The sequence below is a fragment of the Osmerus eperlanus genome, chromosome 2 (assembly GCF_963692335.1).
Source record: "Osmerus eperlanus chromosome 2, fOsmEpe2.1, whole genome shotgun sequence".
Classification (NCBI taxonomy): Eukaryota; Metazoa; Chordata; class Actinopteri; order Osmeriformes; family Osmeridae; genus Osmerus; species Osmerus eperlanus.
The window spans coordinates 13,609,696-13,630,712 of NC_085019.1; the positions used below are offsets into that span (position 1 = coordinate 13,609,696).

A 21,017-nucleotide genomic window follows, 5' to 3' on the forward strand; every position below is an offset into this window, starting at 1 on the left:
TGATGGAACACCCCCCAGGTGTCCCAAAGTTCTTTCACAGTATTCACACACGACACAACAATCTTTCTTTCTCTCAAAAAAAATCTAATTTGCTTTATTGGCATGAATGCCACGATAACATTATTGCCAAAGCATCAACTATCAATTAAACTAAATATCTTATAGATCAATTAATAAATCCCTCTATCTCGCTTTATTTATCTTTGTCACACACACACACTCATTTACAAAAAAACACACATAAAGGTACAGCTCACAATAACATCAGCATTTGTTTCCTAATCACCAGCCAACGCCCCAGTAATAGAGACGGACAGTGTTGGTACCACACAGAACTGTCTGCGAGTTAATGTGTGTGTGTGAGTACAACGGGAGTACGTCTGCTAAATGAATAAATGTGAATGTAAATGAGTAAGGCAGGTCACAGCTCTCTGTCCAGTCTTGCCTGTAATTTCCCTTCAGAGATAAGCTGTTGATTTGCATGATTACATCAGCCAATGCTTCATTACCGCACAGCCAACCAACAAATGACAGAGAGGAGTGGAGCTGGCTGAGTACTCACTCACACACACACACACACACACACACACACACACACACACACACACACACACACACACACACACACTGCAGTGTCATACAACCAGGCATCATTTCTTAACAGATACATCCACTTGTGGAAGTGCAAATAAACAGACACAAAATCAGGTTGGTAAGAAAAAAGTAATTTGCACAGTCAAGGTTTTCAGGTCTTACTGAATAAACAAATGCAGAAACACACAATCCTGCTCAGAAAAAGCACTACAAATGAGTAGAGAGCCTGTGACCTTTAGCTCTTCTGAGGATACAGCAACAGCACTGAGGTTATAGGGCACTACCACACTGTGAGAGATGCTTTTCGATTAGATTCTACATTTTTCCTAAGAATATTTTCAAGTCATCTCACTTCAAATAAAAGCACGGGGAAGAAAAAAAAGCATAGAACAAGTAATTATCTGTGTAAGCAACCCCTATGTCTTTGACATTGCTGTGCTAAGTTAGCATTTTAGCTTAGCCTATTGAAACTACTGGTGTTAGCCTATAAGCCCTGTACTGGGAGAGCATGAAAGCCTTGTGTTGGCTACAGAGCATCAGGAGACAGGTACATGACTGATCTCTGTTGAAGATGGAAGATCAATGAGGCTATTGAAGATGGGATCGATGCAAGGCCAGCACCCTCCCCCACCCCATCACGCCTCCTCCACCTCCCACTTGTCGCTTTGTTGGTGGGGAAACTCTATTAATGGTCCCCTAGTGTGTGTGTGAGTGTGTGGTATTCAAAACCGTCAAAACAAACAAAACAAAATAATAATCTTTATGCATTTATGTTGATTACGTTGCTATTTTTGTTTTTTGTTCGTATTTGTGTGTGAACACGACAGTGTGCACGTCTGTCAGTGTTTGAGCTACTGTAATGGCTAGAGTGGGAAAGCCCGTGCTCCCACACACACCACACAACATGGGTCGATAACTGTACATCAGATTTATTGTACAGGCGGCACACCTCTGTACACCTCAGTCAGGGAAAGGAAGGTTCGTTGGAGATTAAGGGTCTCTGGGAGATTTTCTTCGCCGTATCATGCCTGGGACCTGCTGGGGGGCAGAGGAACAGGAAGAGGTTGAGAAAAGGAGGAGGAGAAGCAGAAGGAGGAGGAAGCACAGAGGAGCTAGCCCTGCCCAGGCCTGCTAAAATAGTTCTATTTATTTCACACAACATGTGTTCACATTAAATAGAGATGCATGGGGTTGTATGGTATATTGTTAGCATTAAGTACACCTCATATATGTGTGTGTGTGTATGTGTGTGAGTGTATGTGCATGTGTGTGTACCTTGTTCTGTAGCTTGGACGTGACACAATAAGCCCCCCCTCCATGTCTCTCCTGTATGGCCGTCTTTGAAATCCAATCAGAATTGTGTCGACTTGTCCTATTCACTGGCCTGCCACTTTGATTTCTAAAGCAAGGCTTTATCTTGTTGTGCTGTTGTATTCCCCGGAAGCACACACACACCTCCCCTGGGATGGATAAATGCCCAACAACACACTCTCTCTCATTCACATCATACAGCAGAACAAAAAGCTTTGTGTTTTATGTTTGATCTGAAATAGGGATTTTCCAGTGACCATGCTATTGATGATGAGCATAATTAATCAGATGAATAATTCATGAGTTGGATCTGTATGTGTGTGTGTGTGTGTATGAGTAAGGATGTGTGCATGCAAAATGGGTGGTTGAAGACTGCATTGTCTGCATGTTTCTGGAGAGGAAGCAGGCCAGATTGTATGCAAGTGGATATGAGAGTGTTTCCTGAAAGGAAAGCCAGGGAATAAGAGAACAAATGAATTATAGCAATAAACTGATGGTCTGCTCCAGCAATACGTTGAATTGGCATGATACTGAGTGTTTGAGTATCTCAAATATTAATCAGGTGCTTCTAGATATTATAATATTTATATACAGAAAATACTGTATGTGTATATACAGTATGGATATACAGTATCTGTCTATATACAGTATATATTAAATTATTGAATTATGATTCATGCCCAAGAACCTAGAGGGTAACATGCATCTTTATTGACAAAGACACAATTAGTGTTTAAGTCATTGGCTCAGCTTGTGATGAGATACATTTGGGTCCATCTGTCAGGGATCAAAAATAGAGTGACAGCTAAATTTATCATTAATTAATGATCTTAGAATGCATGACTGTCTCGTGAAAATCTGAGGATGTTACTTTCAAACTCAGCCAAATAGGAATCACCACCTACTCTACTCATGAATGTCTATTGAAAGACAGAATCTATCATTTAGAACCTCAAGCGTTTGCAATAATTTACATTTACATTACATTTAGTCATTTAGCAGATGCTTTTATCCAAAGCGATTTACAAGAGAGAGCATTACAAAAAGTGCATAGGTCAATGATCATAAACAACGAGATAGCCCCAAAAACATTGCGGGTAACCAAAACATAGATTCTGAAAAGCAAATAAGTGCCAATGGGTGGAACCAGAAAAGCATCTAGTTAAACACATTTCAATTAAACAACATGATCCTCGAAAGTGTACCTGGAGGAAAGCATTTAAAAAGGTTTGCCTGTTCTTGATGTAGCTTGCTTAACACGTTAGTAAAGTGGTCAAACTGCCAAGTTCCACCCATGTGACACTAGTAGCCTGCATCTCTGGTATCACACAAATATTTCTGATGCTGTTTCTGTCTCCCATTGTGAGAGGTGAGACACAAAAGTAGACGTCTAGCACTGCGAGAACTATTTTTACACCGCCTGCGTATTTTAGCAAGTGGTGTGAGCCGGTTGTTATGGTACAGATTATGTGAGGTCAGTTTGAGGTGTTGCCATGGAGACTGCTTCGCACCGGCTAAGGGTGATTTGGAAGCTCTTCAGTGGTGTGTGTGTGTCAGCGAACTCACCCCCAAGAGGTAAAATAGATTTCACCTGAATAACACATCCAGCTATTTATCCACAAACAATATATAGCCTGCCTGCCCGAGAGTAGGTTGGAGGTACCACTTATACTTCTATCACCCTCCCCTCTTATTTTCTCTCTCCTCTCTCTCTTTCTATCTTGTTCTCTGTTATTTCCTCAATCTATCCATCTATCCAAGTGCGCAATTTGCATGGTCTGTGTTTGGGGGAACAGAGTTTGACTGTTGGATGGCAGAATGATCATCTCGCTCACTCAGTTTCTATAAATCTCATCATTGCTCCTCTTCTTCCTCGCTCATTTTTGCTCTCCCAATTGGAGAGAGTGGAAGTGGATATCTTTCTTTTTCATTTCATCATTCCATCTCAATCTTTCTCTCTCAACGATCTCCTTCATTCCCACTTGTCTCTCTATCTCTCTCCCTCTCTCCCTTTCGGACCTCTCCTCTTGCTCTCTCAACGGGCTGGAGGTGGTTGGCATGGGGAACATGGCTGTCTTATGTTCAATGTCCACTCTGAGGCTCCTGAATCTTGGTAGACTGCTCAGGACGGGCTGCCTGCTCACATCCCTGACTGGAGGACAGCTGGAGACAGGATTGCAAGCACAGCAGAAAAGGAACGGGTGGGAAGATAAAAACTAGAGAGAGAATATGACGCTGAGGGGTAGAGATGAAGAGAAAGGGAGCTTCTGGGGCTGTTACTCAGAGTCTGTGTGGGGCCTGGATCCTGTGGAGTAGCTATCTGTTTAGAGAAAAGGGGAGAGGGCGAGAAGGGGAGAGAAAGAGAGAAAAGTGAGAGGGACGGGCGACGGGTCTGTAGTTATTATGTCCTGTTGGCCTTGGCTTTTTGGGCACAGGGATGATGGTGGAGGACTTGAGACAGGCTGGCACATGGCATGTCTCAAGGGAGGTGTTAAAGATGTAGGTAAACACCGGAGACAGCTGGTCAGCGCAGTGCTTGAGGGTGGCTGGAGAGACAGAGTCCGGCCCAGCTGCTTTGCGGGGATTCTGCCTCTTATGATCTATGTGCTTCCCACCTCTCGACCTTCACTCGACACCACATAGAAATGGAGAGGCTGATAGAGCCTCCCTCCATCCTGTCACCTTCCCTCATTCATTCTGTCATCTCACACCATGCCATGCCCCTCTTTTGTTGTATCTCTCTTTTAACCCTTGTGCTGCCTTCGGGTCACATGACCCAAAGGTTCATAACGAACCATCGTTGTGTTTACCCAATTTTACCCAATACAAAAACAAATAAAAATCATTTTCTTTTAACCTTCGCAATGTGGAGGGTCTGAGACAGCCCGACGGTTAAAAGAAAATGCTTCACTTTGTTTTTGTATGCGGTAAAGTTGTCACAATACGACGGTGGGTAACAATGACTGATGGGTCAGAATGACCCGAAGAGAACACAAGGGTTAATATCCCTCATTCCACCATCACCTCTCTCCCTGAAGAAACACAGCTTTCCTGATGACAGTGTGACACTTAAAATGCCAAAGCTCTAATGACTCTCAGGGCTCCCACAATGATCGTGTGTGTGTGTATTGACTCAACACTGTTCTAATGATGTCCCTCACTCTCACACACAGAGCTTGGCGGCTATGGCTTACCCACAACTGACCAATTATAGCTACACACTGACCTCTACTGTTCATAACATGAACTGCCTTTTACGCACCAAAAACGTTGATATGAACTCTTACGTGAAAACAGCTCCAAAGCACCACATAATGCTACACTAATTACATGGTTTATTTCTTTAATGCTTCCATAAAGTAGCTTGATTAACTGTCAAGAGACTGTATAAATGCACCTGGAGGTTGAAACCTTGCTCCCTATCCAGTGCCCCCCCCCCCCCATGCATGTTATTTTGACTCCAACATAATAACATGAGTCCAACGTATTATATTACATATAACTTTTTTTGCATTGAAATTGTGAAAAAAATGGGATTGCGCAGTTTGTGCACTTGCATTTACTCTTGATGTCCCTGCCTAAGATGACATTAAACTAACATCCCTGAACTGTACATATATTGGGTTAAGCAGGGGAAGTTTGTATAGTGCATTGTATTGCACACTTCTTGTACACAGCAAGCTTGGAAGAAAAAAGTTGAGTAGCTCTAGTGAGGGGACTGTGCCCCAGTAGAACTTTGTCGAGCAACACCCCTGTGCCCCACCATATGCAGCTGGTGCCCTTTGATTTTTTTTTTGCCCCTGCACTTCAGAAAGCCTCAGTCCGTCACTCTCCCCATTAGTGCCATGTAGGTTGATCCCAAACACAAAATACTTCTGATAGCCTTCCTGCTTCTCCATATAGGTTTAGGATCCAGAGGCTGGTGCTACATATTTGCTCCAGTCTCAGATGCTCACCCAGACCACTGAGGCCAGGCTGAGAGTCTCTACAGACCACAAGCCCCCAGACTTCAGATCCCAGGCCTTAAACTCCAGCCTTAGACCCTAGGCCCCTAACCACAGGACTTAGACAAGTGGAGCCAGACTAGGGCCCAGGGAGAGAACTGGGTCTTCATGGATGCCAGACTAGTCAGACTAAGTATGTTTCTCCTAATCCTTGATGGATTGTAATAATGCTTGACTGATGAGTAGTTTGATTGCCCATGTGTGAGTTCCTCCAAGCGTGGTATTTTGGGAATTGTAGTAAATATACAGTATGTTACCTACTGACAACTGTAAGAGTTAGAGAGAAATATCCTAATTGTGCCTTGTGTAACAATTTAACATAATGCTTTATCCATTTAAAATACTTCTGGAGCTACATCTGCTTGCATCTTGGCATGTTTTTATTAAACAGTGAGACTAAAATAATCACAAGAAAAATACCAATCCATGAAGGCTGCATCTTTAAAGGGGCTGTAGTGTTTCCCTGCCATGACAAAGTGAGTTGGCTGGCGTCCCACTGCCAGCCTACAGCGCAGCCCAGGGAAAGCCGTGGTAAACTTGGCCTGTACACCTCCCTCCTCCTGTCCGTGTCACCCGGATTATGAATTACTCTCTGGTGATGAGGTCTAAAATCAGCGACACATTCTTGTGTGTGTGTGTGGGTTGAAAAGGTTAGAGCCCAAGACACCGCAGTGAGATTGTAATATGTGTGAAGGAGAAATACACTGCAAAGGAGTGTCTGTGTGAGTGTAAGGTCTTGCCATCACTAATAAATTTAATTCTCCTGGTTCTGTTTGATGCCAGTTGGCTGCTGACCAAGCTGGCAATCACAATCTACATCTGTGTCTGCTACTGCGAAAGAACAGCAGACAGAAGCCAGCTCACAGAGCTACAAGGCCTGGGTCGACATTCTCACACAATTACAAGTAGACCAATTCATAGCAGAGCCTGTCTGGATGGAGGCTGTCTGAATGGAAGGTCCTGCCAATGTCCATACACTTTTAAAATGGAAAACTGTGGGTCTCCTGTTAGATGGAAAATGATTAAACAGTAGGAGATGAGGCAGGGACACTTGTCAGCGCAACTGTTGAGGAACTGAGGGAGGTGGGGGGGTCTCATAATTTTAGTGGGAAGATTGAGTGTTTCACTCCGTCTAGCTCACAAAAAAGTGTGACTAAGTACTAGAACCTTGATTCAACATAGTTGAAGTATGATAGTTTTAAGCCAAGTTTCACATGTAGGTTAGGTTAAGAAATACATAAACTACAGACCAACAATAAATAATGCACACATATCAAAATGCAAACAAAATAATTAAGTTTGAACTTTTTATTCATCAAGACAAACATGGGATTTTAAAATTCTACCCCCAGAAAAGGAAATACAAATAAAGCTCAATTAATTTCTCAGAATGTGAATGTTCATCAAAATGTTTTCAGTATAATTTTCAGTAAAAGAAGAGAGGTCAACGAAAGCTCTGACTGGGTGGAGAGGAAAAAATTCCCTGACTAACATTTTACACGCAATTTTCAAACTGATTTTCCAGAGCAGGAAAAAAACAGAATATGTCAACAAGTGAGCTGGGACCTGACATTTGCAAACCAAACAAGTCAAGCAAGTATTGTTTTTATTAATTTGACAAAAATGCTGAGAAAACAAGAATAATGTGAATTGCAACAACAACAACAACAACAAAAAAAGTCATGTATTCCCACGTTTGGTAGAGCTATGTTCATAGCAGAAATCATTGAAGGTAATACATACATAGTTGAACAAACCGGTCTGGATCCTATAAAGTCATCTTCCAAAAAAGGACCAAACAGACAACGGAAACTATTGTATTTTAAACAAGTTGCAGTTTTTCATAGTTTTGCTTTTGTTTTTTAATTAGCCACTACGCCTGTGTGGTTCACCTTGTTTTTTAAGCAGCGGCGTGGAAGCTTCAGGGGGAGGGGAGGGGGGCACAGGGGTCTTCTTCAGGGCTTCTTACTCCTACTCCAGATGTCCCAGCTTCCCCTGAGGATCAGAAACGTTCACAGAAGGCGACACATTAGCCAAGACCGTGGTAGGACCGTGTGTGGCAGCAGATATGCTGCCTTCACTACAGCACCATATTCATACACTCACACACACACACACACACCCTACCCCTCACAACTGGACTCAAGGCTGACTAAACAGGATGCTTTGCCTAAAAAAACTTTTTTTATTATTATTACAAACAAAAATAAAAAACATTTTAACCTCTTGACTAGTTGTCTGATTAATTAATAAGCTATTCTAACCTATAGATTGTGTGGGGGGCATCCAGAGCATCCTACAATTTATGGACGATATTAAAGAACCTGCTCTATCTAAAGGCTCAGTCATAGGCCTGTTTAAAATCACTGACCTGAAGAGATCCCTGAATGGCTACTGGTAACCCGCTGGATATCCCATGTATATTTAGATGACTCACACACACACACTAGTATGGTAGTTATGGTCAAAGGATTTCTAAAGAATATTGTGTTCTTTACTATAAGTGATGTCCAGCTAGCTATGTACATTACATTTCTAAGTCTGAATACTATGGGATAACAATCGGGTTAACCCTACAGCCTCCAGAATGACATCATTCTCATCAGTGTCTTGGACAGCAGCTCATGTATATACTGTACAAAACGACAATGTCAATCTTCAGCAAGAATATATATAACAAATTCAAAGAAAAGCAAATAGACAAAATTCTAAACATCAATTATTTTCCTTTCTTTCTTTCTTTTTTTTATTTTTTTATTTTTATTTTTTACTAAGAGCACTTTTTCACAGGCAACATCATTCAGAAAAATGGATGTGGGTATAGAAAGGAGTACCTGGCTTGAGTACCTGTACAGTTTGAGACAGTATCCCTTGAGATTTTTAATTTGGCTTTTTCACTGTGGTCGCTCACTCACTCACAACCACCAACGCTGTGTGAGGTATGGAGGTCAGCTGCAATTCATTCATTGTAAGAAATAAAATACCCTAGGCCTCCAAGCCACCCCCGCCCCCCCCCCCCCCCCCCTCATGCTCTAAAACACTGCATAAAGTCAAGGCAATCAAACGTCAGAGTGAGCAGGGACACAGCCATAGCACGGTAGGAGAGAAGAGTGTTTAAACTGGGACATTTACCTCAGACATTTTCTTAAAGTCTAAACTGCTCTGTGTTGGTATACAGTACGGCCCGTATACAGACACACAGTCCTAAGCTATAGAAAACAGCAGAAAGTTAGGCACTACAAAACATGCCACAATTTAAGAAGGTGGTTAAAAATAGATTTAAAAAGGTATATTAAACAGGTAGAGGCACCAACATGAAGGAATGGACCTAAATCTGGGAGGGGGAAAAAAGTCTGATCTAGTTATGAGAAAAATAGGAGTTGACAAGAACCCTTATTTGAAACAAGGGGTATCTCCGGGCCCGTTTCTCCCAGGGGGGGAGAAACAAGAGGGGGGTCTACACTGGCCTGTCCCTCTGGGTTTGTGAGACTCTCTAGTTTCTTCTCACTGATTGTCAGGCCTAGTTCCATCTTCAGTGCGTCACTTATGATGCACTACAGCCCAGAACAGGAGCAAGATACATATACACACATCAAAAACAAAGAAGCATAGAACCATGAGTTAACAGGGTTGGGGGGTGAGGGGAGGAGGATGAAGGAGGGAGGAAGGTGGGGAGGGGGGGATTGAGAGCCAGGATGGTAGAGGAGGTGGGCGCCACTTACCTGAGCCTGATCTGAGGTCCTATCAGATCAGTTTTAATTGGACTGAGTGTCACCTTCAGAATGGAGGTCTTCGCGGGCCACCGCCAGCCCGTTCAGCTGGGGGGCCGGGGGGGAGGAAGCCTCCATCTCCATGGCTACGGCCTCTGGCTCCGCCTCAGACAAGGGGGCCTTAGTGACGTTGTTGCTGCGGCTGTCGGAGGGCTTGTCCTTCTTGGAACCGCCACTCCGCTTCTCCTCTGTGTCCTTGCGGTCTGAGAAGGTGACAACGTATCCAAAACATATTTACATAAAGATCCATCTTTAGAAAACCTTCTCAGTGTGCATGTTAAAGTTAGGATAGGTAATGTTATTGAGAAGCACCTTTTGCAGGGCAAGAAATGGCAACCATTTTGTCCGCCTATGCTCCCTCAAAATATATTTGCGAGCATTTGTGAGTGCAAATAATCATTATGGTGCGACCTGTTTTAATTTCTTTACAAAACGCTCGTTACTTAGCCTACTGCACAGTATGGGCCTGCTGTGAGCTGATACAGTGACCAGTCTACCTTCTATCCTACGTTACAAAACCAGTTAAACTTCATCTTTACGTTCTTAACTTTAATGCAGATTTTAGATTGCCTTGATTGATGGATTAATTTAGCTTGGTTTGCCGAGCTAGAACAACGACAGAGCCAGATATTCAAGTTTACAGTTTCTTTAATCCGACACAATGCTTAAACAGTAGGGCTGTCCCCACTCAGTCGACTAGTCGATTTTCTGGTCGATATGCTCTTGGTCGACTAAGATTCTTTTAGTCGAGCTGCCGTATGGCAGTGTGAGATCTGATTCCCGCTTGTGTCACCATTGCTGAACTAAAGAAATGTTCTACATAAATTGTAGATTATATTATTTAAGACAAATAAAGCAACTCTAAAAATATATAATTTAAAAGAAAAGCTGTTACTGTTTTCCCTTTCGTTAATCTGCGCTTTGTTTTGGTTTGTGTTTTTGCACACGGCACAAGCACAATTGGCTGCCGAACTACAAACTCTGCCATAGCCTACTTTGTCGGTGTTATTAGTCAAAATGGCAAAGAAATCTGTGGTATGGCAGCATTTCATTAAAGTACATTTACAAAGTACCGGGTGACTGGAAAAACGTTGAATGCAAACTCTGCCAACAACGGTTTATTTTTCATAGTTCTACGTCGAATATGATGTAGCCTACCACCTGAAAAACGTAAGTTGGCCTAGGCCTACTTCGCTCATGCTAACGCACTGGGTTGAAAAATTAATATGCCTATTATAAGAATCACATCCAAATCGAATGACATTATCTTCTCCGGCCAAGACAACAAAATCTTTCTCTGTTGCACCGTTCCCCAATCGGCTTCTACGCAAGTTCGCATGCTGCACGTTTTCAGGCAGTGATCAGCGCGCTCTGATTATTTGCATGTTAAACAAACAATATTTTTAATGTGTAGTACATTGTAAGAGATAATACATAATAACCAATCAGGCATTTTGTATTATATCAGCATTCAGTAACAACAGGAATGGTGACATGAGACCTATTATTAGTAATTAGCTTATTTTATAGCGGCTGAATCTGGAATGTCCAGCAGCTACATTGAGTCAGATCGGGAAAATCTTGTACATTTATGTTTGTCTAGTTGTCAATCTTCCTTCTTACGTTTGTATTTATTTCATATTATCTCTTAAAACAGTGAGGTAAAACATCACACAAAAGGGTTTGATGAAAAACATTGTGACATTTATAGAAGAAAAAAAAACGTTTCAAATTTTGAATAGTCGAATTTCAGAAGTGTTTAGTCGAGTCTTGGTCGACAAAAGAAAATCTTCGGGGACAGCCCTATTAAACAGTCATTCTAAAAACACAAGCAAAAAGAACAATGGATGTGTGGTGACTGAGTTGTAAGTGGAACGTCTGTTCCATCTAGAATAGGCTTATATTTCTAAAAACCAAGTGAACGGAATACTATCCGTTCCCACACAGACAAATTCTTTTTTTTAAACACTATTTAGGCTAAAACACGCAGCGTATAACGTCCAACACTACACATACCAAAATAACAAGAGTTCAACAATAGAAACTTAAACAATGCTTCCGTCAACAAAATGAACCCCCCAACTGAGTCCCCTTCTGTCCTACCGCAAGCCATGTTGAATACCAAGAGCGCAGTTGCGATCCTACATGAACACCGGTGCGAATACAATGTAACTAAATTACCTATTAATGAGTAGTTTGAACCCATCCACCACAGAGGACCTCATTCGGATCAGTACAGAGGCGCCCTCCCTGGAAATGTTTGATGCCTCAATGTGCTGAAAACTGTGTCAGCTGGAAAAAGATCAAGACGCCCATGCTTCAAAGCTTGGCCAAGCCAGTAAGTTTGAAACAATGTTACAATGAATACAGAAACAGAAACTGACTGTGCCCCTAAGTGTGTGTGTGCGTCCCTAAAGTTTTTCACTTGGGGGCACATGTGCTCCAGCAAAAAAAAGTTAGCGTAGAGTCCCGGCTTCATGCTGACCTTTCGATTGACACCTCATTTGACCCAATAGGAGCTTCCATGCCCTGTCTATAGCCTTCTAAAGCCAACCAGGTGGCTCCCAAAATCTGTGCGTCCTGCAAAATGGCTGACAGAACAATTTTTTTCTGCGTCAATCCTGGTGAATCAGATAAAGCACACCAATGTGTTCATGCTTCAGTTTTTGTGTTTCAGCAATACTAATGGGGGACATTGTTTCCTTTAGGTTTTTTTTTTTTAGCAGTGGGGGCAGGTCTGTCCGAACAACCAACCCCCCGCCCCTCTTCACTATATTTCGGAGCAGGTTAATGCAATAGTCTGTCTAATAGCTAATGTAATATTGCACATATTTTCGTCCTATTTCCCCTAAAGCAATAAGGTTAGGCTACTTAACCCTTGTGTTATCTTCGGGTCATTCTGACCCACCGTCGTATTGCGACAACTTCACCGCATACAAAAACAAAGTGAAGCATTTTCTTTTAACCGTTGGGCTGTCTCAGACTCCCCACACTGTGAAGGTTAAAACATTTTTTTTATATTGGGTAAAATTGGGTAAACACAACGATGGTTCGTTATGAACCTTTGGGTCATGTGACCCAAAGGCAGCACAAGGGTTAAAGACACCCCTTCCACTCAAAGTATGTTCTAAATGGCATAAATGCTTCCAATTGATAATTGATGTAACAACTTATTGTAAATGGTCAGTAGCATAGCCTATCGATTAAGGTAGGCCACTCTAAAGCACGTGTACACTGTCTTCTTAATTTGATCTTGATATACAGGCTAAGCATTGTGTAGAAAATAATAATAAACCCACTATTAATTACATTATCTTAATTCAGTGTAACTACTTCAGCATAATAATGCACCTAAAATACAAACATGAGCAAGGGCGTTCAGCAATCGCTATCGAATCAACAGCCACGTGCAATTTAGCTAGCAGGTGAAGAATACAAACAACGAAAATCACCAGTTAACTTAATTAAAATTTGCAAGAACTATAGACTAATACAATAACAGGCTTAAATGAAGGCGTAAGTTATACGCCTTACAGTTCTCAAAGACACACAGTGGCGCGCGTGCCCGCTCGCAGTGTGAAGCTAGTGTCTGTGCTATTCTCCGACATGCACTCTAACAATCACTGCTGATAGACGGCCTTTTGTACAGCCCTATTTCTGATACCGTGGCGGCATAAATTGTGCCATGGCGGGCCGCCATGCCAAAATCAACATAGAGGAAACACTGGGGGATTTAGCTATAAATATACGATAGTTCCAAGTACCACCTTTCATTGGAGACAACAATTATGAAAAGTAATACATTTTTATCCTAAGTATTTGATCTTGGTTACCAAGGGTCCTTTTGGAGTCTCGAAAAGAAAACGCCTGGATGTACTCTTGGAAAAACTTGTGTCAAATATGAATATATTGTGGTATTATATTTGACTTTTGACTTGAATTAGGTAAGGATCCATGCTGTGTTCCAATTTTGTCTTCAGCTAATTCCTACCACCTCTAGGCCTCTTCAGGCATGCGTTTTCAAAACAAAATCCAGGCGGAAATAAAAACGTTCCTTGGGTTCAAGCTTCTATTACTCAAAACCAGTTGGATTTACAGGGGTCCTGACAACGGGGGATAGAACTTCAGAGTGTCACCTTTCAAAAGAGACCACAATCATGCATGTCTCCAAATGGTTCAAGAACAGCTTTCAATTTACTTTTGGTATGCCCTTTATAGGCGTTTATTATGATTTTTTTGGACAGGATTTTTAAGGAGACGGTTCACTTGGTCTACTTAATATAAGTCTATGTTGCAGAAAACAGAAACAGAAAACAATCCCGGCAAACCCGCCTCAAAAGACAAGAAAGAAGAACGGTAAACAAACAAGCATGCATGGAAGGAGCAACCAACCCAGACGTAAACAGTTAGAAATAAAAGTTAACATGTAAGTTTAAACACAAAGCTCACTGATGGTAAATATAGCCAGAACTGTGTGTAGTTTGTCCTTTGATGATACGTTCCAAATATGCTTTCATCAGATTTGAGCCAATAACATTACTATTTTGCCGATAATGCAGCAAAGTGCTGTCTAGGGCTGAAACGATTAGTCGACATTATCGACAAATATTTCTGTTGTCGACAAGTCGTTTGATTTAATTTGACCCATTTTAAGAGCCAGCAATATTGCGATTTGATCAATGCAGCGCTGTAGCGCTTGACTGTAATGCTCCAATATGCAATCCAATGGAAGACAAGACGACACAGTGCTTATGGGAATGTCGGAGTGCAAACGAAGCCGAACTAGCAGTGTGGGAAAGTTTTACAAAATGTCCAACAATAAATGCTGTTGTGTGTAATACATGCAGGGTGGAACTTGCTTTTTGTGGGAGCACAACGTGCAAGTGAAAACATCTCGGCACAAGAGGATACAACTACTGTATTTTTCGGACTACAAGTAGCTCCGGAGTATAAGTCACATTTATTTAAATTTAATTCACAAAATCCAAGACCAAGAACAGCCATTTAATCTGGAAAGGCAAGTTATTCAACAGTTATTCAGCTACACAATAGCATAAAGACAAGTTATCAAAAGCTTGGAGTGAGATTCCCCCCCCCCTCCCGAGTCGAGCTTTCACGTGTGTTCGCGTCTATTGTTGCTTACCTAGTTACGAATGTACGGTCACCGAGAACCTTCACTCCTGAAATGCATGTCTCACGGTCAATGCGTACCTGGGAGGCTGAATAGGCTAAATTAACATAACAAGCAAGCGAGTCCAAGAAGCAAGTTAACGGTAAGCTAGTTCACCAAGCTCCCGATCTCAGTCCATATCACTGAATACGTTGAACTCGTTTGTTCATGTTAGTCAGTATTAATTAACATTTAACCTTTTCATATTCCTGTTAAATTTGCCTGAAAACGCCTAAACAGCATACCCAAAGTAAATTGAAAGCTGTTCTTGAACCATTTGGAGTACATGCATGTAAATGATCTCTTTTGAAAGCTGACACTCCCCTGTTTCCCCTGTTGTCAGGACCCCTGTCAGTCCTACTGGTGTTGAGTAATAGAAGCTTGAACACAAGGAAAGTGAACATTTTCTATTTCCGCCTAGATTTTGTTTTGAAAACAGAGGCCTGAAGAGGCCTAGAGGTGGTAGGTATTAGCTGGAAGACTAAATTGGACCACAGGTTGAAGCCTTACCCAATTCAAATCAAAAGTCAAACATAATACCACAATATATTCATATTTGACACATGTTTTTGTAAGAGTACATCCAGGCATTTTCTAAAAGGGTCTTTTGGAGACTCCAAAATGACCCTTTGTAACCAAGGTCAAGGTCAAATAAAAAGGTATTATTTTTCATAATTGTTATCTCTAATGAAAGGTGGTACTTAGAACTATCATATATAATAGCTAAATCCCTAATTAGTATTACTGAAACACAAAAACTGAAGCATGAACACATTGGAGTGCTTTATCTGATTCCAAGGATTGGCGCACAAAGAACACTGATTCTGTCAACCATATTGCGCAAGCGACTTATTTTGAAGGCTCCACAGACGCATACAAATGAGGTATTGGCATTTTCAGCTAGCTGTCAGCTACAAGGCTAACGAGCTAATTTCAGAGCCAGTCGAAGCCAGTTCGAGAAATTTGTTTAGAACGAGTGTGGGGGGGGGGGGGCGGGGGGGGCGCAGGACGCACAGACCTAGTTGGCTTTAGAGGGCTGTCAACGGGGCATGGAAGCTCCTATTGGGTCAAACAAGGTGTCAATCAAAAGGGGAGGGTTCAACGGACATTTTGATGCCTTCATATTGTAAATACTCCGTTGCTAACCGGAGAAAAGAACACTTTTATGTGAACAAGTTGTTTCTTCCGTCGGCTAACTTGCATAATGAAACAAAGGATAATGGCTATTCATGAACGTAAAACATTGTATTTGGACAAATTACTTTACATGGTTAGATACTTTGAACCCTTGGGACTTACGCAGATCAAGTTTTGATGGCATTATTTGCACACCTGGACCTATTTGAACCACTTAGGGTGAGTACAACTTTTTTCTTTGGCATTGTTGAAGGAATGTTCACCGGAAAAAGACGTTGACTTTGCTTGCTATTGCGACTTGATCTTGAATTGGTTTATTTCAATGGAAGCACAAGAATCGTAGCTTTCCAATGATGTATAACATGTGTAGCGTCTAAAAAATATATTTGTTAGAATTTAGTGCGTCGTAACTGAGGGAGGGGGAGGCATTTTTGTCACGCGGGCGAAACAGGAGCGTAAACAGGTTAAAAACATGTTAAATTCTATATATTTTGATATATAAGTCGCACCTGACTATAAGTCGCAGGACCAGCCAAACTATGAACAAAAGTGTGACTTATAGCCTGGAAAATACTGAAGCTGGGATAGCTTTTGTTAGCGACACCAGTTGAAAAACCTCTATAAAATGGGCTAGCTGTGTACTCTCCTATTTCACTCATAGGCCTACTAACACCGTAGCAACGTCCAATGTAGCAATGTCCTCTGACAGCGGGAGACAGTACTGTGTGTGCGCAACCATTTTTATAACAGACTTTCGAGTAGCTACAACTGGAACGCACTTAGTGTTAAATCTTTTTATTATACGGCTGTTCTTAATGCTGTAGAATGCTCCATTCACTTGAATGGGGATTCCCATTGTTCTGAGGTCAACTATTTTTTCATATTTGACCGTTGCTATGCATAATTGACCGCTGTCAAGGGAAGTGGTGTTTTTTCCTCGGATCCATGTCTTTCGTAGCACTCCACAAGTAGTCCGGTAACTTATCAACGCCAGCGTATTCCGTTGCTTAGCGACGTCAGCTGATCTGAAGCCTACCGGAAAAAAAGCCTACATACCAGGCAACGATGGATGAATTTCCGATTAACTTTAATATTTTGGGGAAATACGGCAATAACCGATATTTGGTTAAAGGCCGAGTTTTTGCCATCGCCAGTGAAGAAAAGACAAAGAGAGGACAGCAGAGTTGCTTAGCGACGTCAGCTGATCTGAAGCCAACGTCTTTGGCGAACTATTTCTCTGCTGATCAACACTACGAATGGTAACAATTAAATTGTAAAAAGACACACTCTCTTAAGTTATTTTTTTGTTTTGGCAAGTGGCTGTGTAATAAGCGGGATAATGTATAGAACGCCGGTCTAACATCCGCTTTGCGTCGGGGTGCTGTTCGCCCTGTTGGGGCTTATTTTCCCGATAATGACCGGCGTTCTATACATTATCCCTTAATAGTGAATGGAATTAAGAGAAAAACTAAACTAAAAAACATTATTGCAGTTAAGTGATAGTTTGGTTTGCATAAATGAAAGCGATCTAGCATAAAGAGTCGGGACAGTTTTGATTTTCGTAACATTAGAAGGGATGAGAGAGGAAATGTTGTGACTCACGAAAGGTATAGTTTATCTCAAAATAAAACAAAACTCACCTTTATTCCATATTCATGTGACAAAAGGATATGTTAGGCAGAATGCTGCATCAGTTAATAAGTTACTTGTTAATACAGTTAAGTAAATAGTGAATGACACTGTCTTGACGATTAGTCAATAAATCGTTCTAATAATCGTTAGATTAGTCGATTATCAAACCTCCCATTCAAATTTATAGCATGTTGAGCCCTTGTAGCCTCTTGCACACAATCAATTACTAGGTGACGTCAAGTAAGTCTGTGAGGGTTCAGGCCTTAGGGGGGATATTGGGATTGGGCCTTAGTGTCATAATTCTCTGCTCGAATTTGTCCAAATTGTGAAGTTAAATACAATAATATTCATAGTTAAATACATTCGGCAAATATAACAATACGAGTCCAACGTAATGTTTAGATTACATAAAGCTCAAAAAACTATTTGGCGTGCAACTTATTGCAAAAATATGGGGGGGGGGGGGGGGCACGTTTTCGTCGACGGATATAGCGAATCGTCACGTGAAAGAATGTATGTGGGTTTTAGAGTAATTTGACTTAAAGGACACATGCTGTGTTATGAAACCAGTTGGGGGGCAACAGTCCTGACCTTTGTCCCTGGACGACCTCTCCTTGTCTCTGTCCCTGCTGCGGCTGCGCTGACCGCTGCGCTGGTGAGTCTTGCGCTCCAAGCTGCGGGACCTCTTCCTCTCGCGGCTGCGAGAGCGCCGCTTCCTGTCAAAGCGTTCGCGGCTGCCGCCACGCCGACTCCTGTCCCGGTCCCTGTCTCGGTCCCTTTCCCCGTCTCGGCTCCTGGGAAACAGCAGACAGAGGATTAAAACTTGATGAATATGATGAATAAGCAACACAAGGGGAGTTCACGATATGACCACTGTTTATATACTTGATTGAAGCTGGTGAGACACATGAGGTTGGTGCTAGTGTATATACATGGGGTTGGTACTAGTTAGTGCTAGTGTGTAGACATTGGGTTGGTACTAGTAAGTGCTAGTGTGTAGACATGGGGTTGGTAATAGTGTTAAACCGATACTCCGGTACCAAGTCGGTACTCAAACAAAAGAAATGGTAGGATACCAGAATTTCTGAAGTTATGGTAGTACTAAGTCGGACGCTGACAAGCACACCAAAATTTAAGGAGCCCAATGAAGCGTGTTAAATCCACTCTTTCTACTTCTTATAAATTATGTTCAAGTCAAGATTTATATTTTTGAGCTCTACAAATGATCTCCAAGTCATCTGCAGAGTTTGCTTAATGTCTACACTCAGTCGACACTAATTCTTTGCCTTTAGGCCTGCATGCATTGTTATTGTATTAAAGGAGTCATTGACTGGGTTTTTGGGGTATTTCACACTGTTCCTTAAGGTCTCCGAATAGGGTACGTAACATTGGTTGGGCTGAAAATGGCCCGGGTGCTGTTCTATGAGCCTGATGCATCCTGTGAAATAGCCCTGTGAAAAAACAAGAGGTTTGCTCCTTTTATGGTATGCTCATGAATATATAGATGAGCTCCGCGCTGATTGGTTGGTTTACAACGAGTGAAGCTGCGGAGTAAAGTCGCAACACGGCCAACACTCACTGAAACATCGAAGGTGTGGAGACTTGAAATAAAAACGTACAAATAAATGTATTGTGTCTACACAACACTGTTTTCAACAGATTGACTAGATATCATTTGAGATGGATGATGTTATTTGTTTCCATTTCTGTTATCAAAGCAAACGGGATCGACTTAGGTGGGTAACGTTAGCACTACAGCTTAGCAAACAAACCAAATCGTGATTCAACTCAGCTTCAGTTAGCTCTAGCTATCTTGATGAAAAATAGATCTGGACAAACATGCATCTTGATTGTAGATTTACATGACAACACAGGTTATTTATTTGAATGAAACACAGGGTCAGGGAAGTCAGGGACATGAAATAACGTTAGCCCCATTGCCAATAAACTAAGTCATCAATTCTACCGATGCTAGATACAGGCAGAATATGTTAGCATTGCTAATAACTGTTAGCGACAACATCATACTACAGCTTGCGGTTGTGATGAACATAAAGTCGGAACAGCACCTCTTTTCAGCAACAGCTTCATAGCAAATCCTGCTTTACATTGTCCCAGGTTTTCAAAACTGTCCTCTGTGAAATGGTTCGAGCAAATGTGTAATTGAGGGTCAAACTGTACAGGGATCTTCTCATAGACAAACATCACAGCCCGTCGAGTGTTTGGTTCCTTAGGAAGACTCTGAAAAGTGTCAGCATTCCCTGTACAGCCTGGAACACTGCATTTACGACGGTCCATTTTCAATACCCTTTAAAAACTTCCAAACTTTGTCCTTTGTAATTCCCGTGGAAGTACACAGAGCAGCACGCAATTAAACTAGTGTCTGAGATCCTGGGCCAGAACACCAGAGGGCTGGTCTCTATGTAAATGTTGGGGCGTGACAAATGTGATGCTATATTTGTGATGTCACAAATTCAGCTTTTTCAAAACCAATCGTTTTACAGCTGCAGTTTCAAGTTGTGAGATTTAGACAGGAAAGAGGTGTCAATGGACTTTGAGGTTCACTGTATGTCCATTTTACCCACAATCAATGACCACTTCAATGTTCTGTTGTCATAAGTAGGCTACAGCCTTAGATATTGTAGCTTACTGTCAAACAAAGAGAGTTAACCAGTAATAGGGCTGAACGTTTAATTGCATTTGTGATAATATCGCGATGTGACAAAACAAGATTTTGTAATCGCAAAGGCTGCGATTTTACTTTGGTTACGTGACATGCGAGAGTAACGCAGTTTGCAGACGAAGGATCAACTTTGCATGTTACACTTTACCATGACCTGTACGATGGCCTCAGGCTCGACAGAACCTGACACTACAGACACTTTGCCAATTTTGCCTTTAAAAAAGATGCTGCGCAGTGTCAAGTATTGTGCAAAACCTGCCTGGCTAACGTTGCTACCTCACGGGGCAACACTACCAACCTAATTCGGCCCTAAAAAAAACACACCACAAAGCCATGTACGATGCATAGCTAAAATGCTGAACACCAGTGTGTCAAATAAGCCAAATAACACCCGACAGATCACTGATCGAAATGTTTCAAAGCTTAACTCCATATTAATGTACTACTAAATTACTCAAGCAGTAACAGTGTTCATCACAAAAGATATGATGCCCCTCGGTGATACACATACAGTAGGATCATTATGGCTGACCGTGCCATACTGTTTCTGTTAGGCTACTGACTGGATCAGAAATGTTCAGACAGTGTTTCTTTTTCTTCTAAGATTTAACCTTTAGATGCGTGAGTTCTACATATTTCCGACTGTCTCCACAGCACAGCGCAAGTTATTTTTCCGAAACGGTAGCTAGCTAGCTAGCTTTAGTTAAGAAACTGCA

At 41.7% G+C, this 21,017-nt stretch overlaps 1 protein-coding gene across 2 annotated transcripts in view; it reads right to left on the reverse strand.

The window, feature by feature from the left end:
* Positions 1 to 7,202: 7,202 nt before the first annotated feature.
* luc7l3 (LUC7-like 3 pre-mRNA splicing factor) overlaps positions 7,203 to 21,017 on the reverse strand; it is a 32,418-nt gene continuing 18,603 nt past the window's right edge. Inside the window, exons 9-11 of one of the 2 annotated variants that reach the window (XM_062452643.1) lie at positions 18,210 to 18,412; positions 9,685 to 9,882; positions 7,203 to 7,904 (exon numbers count right to left, since the gene is read on the reverse strand). In XM_062452643.1, the coding sequence (XP_062308627.1) occupies positions 7,831 to 7,904; positions 9,685 to 9,882; positions 18,210 to 18,412 (475 nt within the window). In that variant the 3' untranslated portion in view covers positions 7,203 to 7,830. Of the gene's footprint in view, positions 7,905 to 9,631; positions 9,883 to 18,209; positions 18,413 to 21,017 lie in introns of both variants that reach the window. The other variant, XM_062452651.1, reaches the window with a different exon arrangement.